General features: G+C 44.8%; 1 protein-coding gene across 1 annotated transcript in view; it reads left to right on the plus strand.

Annotated features, from left to right (window-relative positions):
- cdk17 (cyclin-dependent kinase 17) overlaps positions 1-8,690 on the plus strand; it is a 53,342-nt gene that overhangs the window by 26,973 nt on the left and 17,679 nt on the right. Inside the window, exons 3-4 of the mRNA XM_037695857.1 lie at positions 2,522-2,686; positions 5,814-5,947. Of these exons, the coding sequence (XP_037551785.1) occupies positions 2,522-2,686; positions 5,814-5,947 (299 nt within the window). The remainder of the gene's footprint in view (positions 1-2,521; positions 2,687-5,813; positions 5,948-8,690) is intronic.

Below are 8,690 nucleotides of genomic sequence, written 5' to 3' on the forward strand. Positions count from 1 at the left end.
GGTCCAGGTGTAGATTCTATGGTACATGTAGTCCAGGTGTAGATTCATTGGTCCAGGTGTAGTTGCTATGGTCCAGGTGTACATTCTATGGTCCAGGTGTAGATTCAATGGTCCAGGTGTAGTTTCTATGGTCCAGGTGTAGTTTCTATGGTCCAGCAGTAGGTTCTATGGTCCAGCAGTAGGTTCTATGGTCCAGGTGTAGTTTCTATGGTCTGGTTGGATTTTCTATGGTCCAGGTGAATTGTTAATGATAGAAAAAAATAGAAATACAAACATTAAGACAGCTGTCAGTTTGGCCTCCAGCAGTCTAAGTATGTAGCATCAGATCTAAGGGAGAGTTCAGGAAACACACAATCTTGTTCCACCTCATGTACCACATGTGATGTGAATGACAATAAAGATACTTGAACCCTAAGCCAAACCTAACTATAGGATTTATCAGAAAGGAAAGTGTTCAGTCTGGTCTTGGTGTCGGCCTCACAGGCACAAACTGTAAGTTGGTTCAACAAGAGAGGAGCCTGAGAACTTTAAGCTCTGCCTCGCGTTCTGCTTTTAGAAACTAGGAACCACAAGTAAACCTGCATCCTGAGAGCGAAGTGCTCTGTTAGGAACATATGGAACAATAAGACATTCAATAAAAGATGCTTTGGTTGTTGAGAGCTTTGTATGTGCTTTAAATAAAGTAACTCATGTTTCCACTGATAAAGTTAAAGACCTTTGGAGTAGCTCATCATTACCGTACACCAGTGATGTATTGATACGGACCAATTCTTCAATTTTAACTTCTGTTCATCACAACAAGGTGTTTTCTAGTTTATGGTCTATTAATTTCAACCAGTGCAGCAGTCTACATATTATTGTTTTCACGCCCTGGGGTCTGAATTGGGCAGGTTTTTACTAATTTAATAGAAATAGTTCTAGTTAGGATTCGTCATATCTATTGTAATGGCTTAGAATAACTCAAAATATTTATAAAGTGGAGTTAGTTTTCGAGCTGAAATGAGCGTTAAATCAGATTCCTTGTCCTTCACGAGGCGTTTAAAACTCCCCGGTGTTTCTGCGTCTTCGCTGCACTCGTGAGAGCCAAGAGATGTGGTTCTGGATGTGAGTCGGTAGCAGCTGTAGAGGGCTTCCTCCGAGTCGCTCTGCATCAAGTTACGTAACAGGAGCAACAGCAGCGGAGCCGCTTGAACACACACACACACACACACACACACACACACACACACACACACACACACACACACACACGGTCCTTGAATCCACGTCTTCAGAGGACATTGTGTTCACTTGCACCACAAACCGACTCAAGGCAACGCTGACCTGAGATAAACCCGGTCTGGTCCAGGAAGACGACCTTCCTTCACTTCAACATGTAATGATTTAGATTCTGAGCTCGGAGCCTCGGCAGGAAGGGAAAGTCCTGGTAATGTGAGAAAACAGACATCAATAAAAGCTGCCCACCTAAACAAAAACAGCTGCAGGAGGAAACAGGAAGTCACACTTTCCTCGGCTCTGTTACAAAACATTCTGCTCAGTTTCCAGCTCACCGCGTCTCTAATGAGCCACTCTTAATTGACAGCTTTCAGGATTAATAGGCGCGCATCCTCTTTTTTTTTAATTTTTTTTATTGCTGCCTTTTCAGCCCTTTAGCTCAGAATGACTCGAATCAAAACACAGCTGCAGGAAAAGCTTCAGCTGGTGAAGCTGCTTCGGCTGCTGGCACCCGCAGCAGCTGGAGGTCAAAGCTGTCGTGGGTTTTAACGGCTTGAAAAAGAAACGGCGGGTGACTCGTTTGAATCGCAGGTGAGATTTGAAGCGGTGGCTCTTTGTTTTCCGACCTGCAGTTTGTTTAAAGGAGCAACACGGCTGAGTCTCCAGCAAGTTGATCCGGTCATTAAACTGAGGTCATCACCATTTATGTACAAAGTATGTAACGTAACTACTGATCCGCTCAAGATAATTTACTGAAACTTCACACGCTTGTGCATCATCACTAGACTGAGTGTCACATGCACTTTCCATCACCCCAGCTCTAAGGTCAAGGTCACAAATCAAGGTCAAAGTTAAAACAAAGTATTTGCTTGTTGACGGGTGTATAACGTGCTACTCTTAATACATTTTATCATATTATTTAAAAACAACTTGCTCATTATTTGGGTATTTAAAGTCGGAGTGTATGTAAACATCTGGTCTCAGCTGTATTCTAAACGTGACGCCTCATCAGATCGTTTTCTAAATTATTTTAAAAACGGATGAAACTCCGTCGTCATTCCACGTTGAATGATTTCAGCCTAAAACTCTGGACATTGTGAACATTTCGTCACATTTTGACTTGTGAAACTAAATTTAATAACATGATTGGTGTTTTAGTTTATTAATTTAACCATAAAAGCCTTAAACTGGGAGAAGGCTTAAATGCATCTCCATAATTTGTGAATAGTATCCAGAGTAAACGCGCTTGTGTTGAACGTAATTGTTGATTTTTTTTTAAAGCATCAAGTGCTTTGCTGTGTTTCAGAGCCCTTCATGAGGAATGGCCGGCCCCCCACCTCCCACAGCATGCACTCCTTCCTGCACCAGTACACCGGCTCCTTCAAGAAGCCGCCCCTGCGCCGGCCACACAGCGTCATCGGCGGATCACTTGGGTCCTTCATGGCCATGCCGCGCAACGGCAGCCGGCTGGGTGAGGCTCGCACACGTTCACTAACACAAACAGCAGGAAGCGAGTGGTCGGGGGGGGCAGATGGCGTCCGGCGCTCAGCAGGAAACGTGTCACCATCCGGAGATTTCCCCTGGTCGTTCTTCGTGTTTGAGAGAATGACTCGCCGTGAATCCCATGAGCCAGCTCGTCCCTCCGCCCGCGCCGGTTTTCACCCGTGTGACGGCTGGACGTGGGACTCGGTCAAACACGACGCCACTTCCTGCGTGAGTTGATTCATCGCAGCTCAGCCGTGCCGAAGGTTGGAAGAAAGACGACGAGATGATTCAGACCAGCAGATTGTGGGATCAGGAGAGCCCAGAGGTGGCACAACGATTCACAGAGGAACATTTACCAGTTTATATGGTGCTAAATCTTCAACGATCCAACGTTTCTGTAAGAATGAGGTCATAGCAGCTGAGACTGAGCCCTAACAATTGTTTTTAAAATATTTTCACCACGACATACTGACAGAACGTGATGACATATTTTGCTACATGTCAGGAATTGGGTATGGTTGCCATGGACTTCAAAAATATGGAAAAATATCCACCCTCTTTGATTTATTTTTATTTTTATTTTGTTTTCTTACAGTCTGGAATGATATGATTTCAATTTTTATAAGTAGTGGTGCTACTCAAGGTATTACAGATTGACAAAGTTAAACGGAGAGAAAATAGTTCAATCAATCCACCTGTAGGCAAAGTTTCAGAGGATCTCAATATCTCCAGCTGTTTTCACAGCCACCCCCTCGGACTACCACCGAACAAGGGACATCATGAAGACCAAGGAACTGTCCACACAGGTTAGAGACAAAGCTGGGGAGAAGAACAGATCAGGGTTGAAGCATTAAAAAAATCCTAAACCCTGAACATCTGACGGGGCTCCATTAAGTTGAACGTTAGGAAACAAAAAAATTAAGCCAAGAGACGGTTATTAACGAAAACTCACGGACTGATCAAGGAGGACGTTAGTCAGAGAAATATCTCCGAACACGAGGAAGGGTTTAGATTTATTTGTCATATGCAGGTCAACACAAGGTCAAATCTGTGCTGCCATACTGCGGCGCACGTGACGCCACACACTAGGAGAAGGTGCTTTGGTCAGGTGAGGCTAAAATCAACCTTTCAGGCCGTCTGTAACTGTCTGGTTCAGGTCCAACAGTCCACATGTAAAGAAAACCATCTCCACTGTAAAGCATGGAGGTGGCAGCATCATGCTTTGAGAACTTTTTATTTTTTTGTGCTGGGACTAGAGAGTTGATCCAAGTTAACGGAAAGATGGTTGGAGCAAAATACAGATATTATTGTAGGAAACCAAAGAGATTTGAGACTGTGGCAGAGGTCCAGCTTCCAGAAGGTCAATGAGCCGAACCACACATCTGAAGGAGAACCAGGTCCTGGTTTTGGACTGGTCCGGTCAAAGCCCAGACCTCGGTCCAACTGATAACTTCTGGTTTAAAGACTGTTGGACATGAGCAGCTCCGACCTAACAATCTGTTCCACGCCTTAGATCTGTCGCCGCTTTCTAAAAGTTTTTTATAAGCAGGGGAACACCAGAGGACCAGCACTGGACCCTGTCCCAGATAGGAGGACTTGGATCTAAAAACAGGACAGTTAAGTAGGACATTGATGATACGCCGCCACAGACTGTGTGCTTATTATCAAAGATGCTAATTACTGGGGAAAGAAGGACGAGATGTACAAGGGATGGAGGGCGACGCTGGAGAAGAAAAAAGAGAAGGACGTGTACAGCTTGAAAAAAGAATCAATTCAGCTCTGAATAAAGAAAAGACGAGGCACAACGACACAAACGAGGCTCTAAAGCAAAATATGAACATGAGGGAGGAGCACAAGTCAGATTTCGAAGAGGATCGACTGCTCAGAGGGAAAGGAACGACGATGGGAATCAGAAATGTTACTCGGAGAGGAAGAATTTGAAGGATGCTGAGATAACAGAGAGGTATGTGAAAGTTGGAGGACCAAAAAGTAGGACATTTGAAGGATTCTGAGGAGACGCACACAAATAGTCTGCTGCCTAAAAAAAAAGTCCACAAAAAAGAGAAGATCAAACTGAAAGATCTGGGAAGAGAAAGGACTGTGAGTTTTTAAATACCAGAAAGGTAAACATGACACAGAAAGACGAGTTTATCTGATCCAGAGCCGTCAGTCTTCTTGTTTTATGGGAGACGTGGTTAAATTTAATTGCAAGCTCAGAATAGATGAAAGTGGATTTTTTTTAGCTGTGATGTGAAGCGGTGACGGCAGGACGAGGTCGCTACAACACCCAGAGCGTTTGGCACATTTACGGCGCTGCTGCTTTGTTTTCTTTGTACAGCAGAAATTATTCGAAACAACGAAAGAAACGGCTTTTTCTGTGAACGCTGAGAGCTGAAGGGCTTTGCTGAAGTAGCTGAAACTGGGTTGTTAAAGCTAAAAGAAACAGAAACATCAGCTAAAAGTCGAATACGGGCAAATACATGTTGGTGGAAAATGAAAAAAAGCAAACGGAACACAAGAAGAGAATTCTCGGAGTGTTTCGGAAATTAACGCAGCTCCTTTTCTAGAAGCTTGTTTCAAGACGGAGCTCCCGTGAGACGCTGAAGGCCGAACATCGAACCCTCACCCAGGCAGTAACGGCACCACGGCTGCCGCGGCACAGCTGGAGCAGAACGTGGCCGTGCACAAAGCACATGCACCCCCCGTCCTCCTCCAACACACTCGGTAATGAGTAGCCACGGTGGAGGAGCTCTGTCATCAGTCAACGCCTTCAACCATAAAGTCTGTGATCAAACGTGACGACACTCAGAGGAGAGACGGGGGATTTAAAAACACTCGTTGTTCTTCTAGACCCAAACGTTCTGGTGCTGTTTCACTCTTTTCCTGCAATAATTAAAAATAATGGATGTAAATTATATGTAGTGGTCCAGTTAAGGTAGTGCTGATCTAAAATGACACACAAGGAAGATCTTCAAACACTTTTACGTCCTGATAACAGAGTATTTTATTCTCTCGTGACTGTAGAGGCCTTCAGAGGTGAAGAACCTTCTAACTGTAGTGGTGAACTCAAAAGTTCCCTTCAGATCTGACTGCGTATTTTTTCCTCCACGCAGACATTGTTCACGAGAACCTGAAGATGGGCTCCGACGGGGAGAGCGACCAGGCGTCGGGCACGTCGTCGGACGAGGTTCAGTCCCCGACCGGGGTGTGTCTGAGGAACAGAGTTCACCGGAGGATCTCCATGGAGGTGAGACCCCAGAGATGCAGGAAGCGGCTGCAGCCAACGCCTCACTGAGCTGTGACCGTCGGAGACACGTAGCGGTTCAAACTTAGGAGGAACATTTTCAGTTGCAGTCGCAGATTAACCAGCGAGCCACGTGGCCCCATTATGAGCAGCCATTTTGTATTTGTTCATCACGGCTTATTTTTGTGTTTGCGCCGCTGTAGTCTTGGCTGCGCACATTACTTCATTCCCCACCTCGGCTCGCTTTGTGCCCATGGTAGCAGCCGCCTTGATGCTTGAGGTTGAATCTACTTGAGCACATTCCACACATTAAAACCGTCAGATTGGACCAGTTGTTAATAAACAGTTCATTATCATCCAAGTAGTTTTTAGACCCGGATGTTTGGGATTATAGTTTCGCATAATTTCTGAATAGCTCTGAATCTCAAAACAGAAGAAACCCATGTCTTTTCTAATCAGGCGTTCAGCTCCTAATTAGCTCTAATCAGCTGCATTTCGCCGGGGCGTTGCAGCGAAATGAAGCTGATTGGACGGTTGCTCCAGGCGAGCTGGACGAAGGTGGCAGACTGTGGCAAGCTGATTGTGTCATTAATAGCCACTTTTACCTATTATATGAAACAACGGCATGCTATACAACTCGAGTGCCATCTAGCAGCTGAAAATGATAGCGTTCAATATTTTCGATGTCGGAATGAATGAAGACATATCTCAGCCAAAAATTGATTTATAAATATCAGAAAAAAAACCCATAAATAAGTCGCAGGGCATGTAAATTATGCAAAAAAACTGCGACTTATGGGCTGAAAAAAGCTGTAATTTGTTCACCTAAAAACACACACAGGGTACGTGTTGCTTTCTCTCCAAGCAGCGACTGCTTCAATACACCTGCACTGAGAATGTGCAGCTCGTGAGAGTTTACAGACTGCCTCAGTTTGAGAAATAAACCAAATGTCGGCTATTGGTTAGCGTGGTACAGGTGCACAAACCGCATGCTCAGCATTTTTCCCTCTCGTGCAGCGAGACGAGCAAGTGGTGTCAAGGACTCGGCACGTGCTGAAGTGACGCGCTCTGGGGACATTTTATTTTATTTTTAATTGGAATTTTTGTCTTATTTTAGAACATGAAAAAAACACAACAAAATCCCCTCCCACACCGGATCAGCCGCACAGACATGAACACACTAGACGTATTTTCAACATAAGACTCAAACGGCTGCCAAGAGAGCCAAAAGCAATCGTGTTCCTCTCATACTTGCTGAAGGATGGGGCCGCTCTGGGGCCAGTTTGACCAGTCGAATGGTAACACAGGTGTTGTAAAGGAGGTACCTCACTGGGCTGCTGCGAGCTGGCAAACACCCAAGGTCTAAAAACTACTAATAATAGATCATTATTAAAAGAACTGGTCCAAATGTGCCCTCGAGTGGACTGAGTCATAAACTTTGGGTTGGCTGCCAAGGTTGGCACAAAGCGAGCTTATATAACAGAGGTGGGCAACAAAATAACGTGCACGGTCTAAAATACAGTTCTGCAAGCCGTGCACACGAAGAAGAAAAAACCCACGACCACACAATCTAATGGTCCTTTGGTTGCAGAAACTCAAAGTTCAGTGAGGCCGCCATGAAAGATTCACGTGTTCTCACGACATTGAGTCTCGGAGAGTCGTCGCTCGTTGAATCGCGGGTTGTACATTCATCTCATCGTCATCATCTTCATCGCCATAAGAGCGTATGAAGTGTTTGCATGTCATGACTCCTGCCCGTCTGTTCCCCACGCCCACCTGCTCCGCTGTCATCAGCATCTTTCTTCTCACCTGGTGGTGGTAGAGTTTCAACACGCCTCTGTTCTCCGGCTCCACATCACTGAAACAGAAACTTGTGCACGTAAACGTCCAGCGGTTATCTCCTGCTCCTCACTGATCCACATCCTGACCAACTTCCTGTGCCCTGGATCTTCCTGTTTCACCTGGCCAGGTGTCCGACAGGGGCCAGACTTCCACCTGTCTTTTCAAAATAAAGCGTATTTAACGCGCTCTGCGTGTTGTTGAATTTTCAGGTCCTCTGTTAAATTCATTACAGGGACAGGTTTGTAAGAGTGTGGGAAGAGTTTATAGAGCCTTGAATAAATCTAAATAATAAAACTAATATATAAATAATAAAATGAATAAATCTCAATACTAAAACTAATATATCTAAATAACAAAATAAATATATCTAAATAACAAAATAAATATATTTCAGCTACTTCACGGACACACAGCTGCACAATTACAGGAAGTTTATTTACAAACACTTTGATGCTGATTTTATTTTGAAAGTGTAAACATACAGGGTCAAGTCACAAACAGAAGTCTCCATACAGTGCCACATAACACCCCCCCTCCCCCCGTTCTAACAGAGACTAAATTAAGATGAGTTGGAGACTCTTATGATAATTTTATTTGTTTTGCTCATTTTGGAACTTTCTCAAAATTCAAGCAGCAACACGAGTCTCTGACCGCCGGGACTTTAGAACCCACGAGAGCATTTTGACACTTTGAAGCCCCGCCCCCCTGACTGTCCTTTGATGTTTGTCACAGCCAAGTGAGAGATTACCCTGCCTCCTCTCCCTCTGCTCTTCACCTCCTCTCCCTCTGCTCTTCACCTCCTCTCATCTGCTCTTCACCTCCTCTCCCTCTGCTCTTCACCTCCTCTCATCTGCTCTTCACCTTCTCTCCATCTGCTCTTTTCACCTTCTCTCCATCTGCTCTT

The sequence above is a fragment of the Nematolebias whitei genome, chromosome 22, assembly GCF_014905685.2.
Source record: "Nematolebias whitei isolate Nwh7 chromosome 22, NemWhi1, whole genome shotgun sequence".
In the NCBI taxonomy this organism is placed as follows: Eukaryota; Metazoa; Chordata; class Actinopteri; order Cyprinodontiformes; family Rivulidae; genus Nematolebias; species Nematolebias whitei.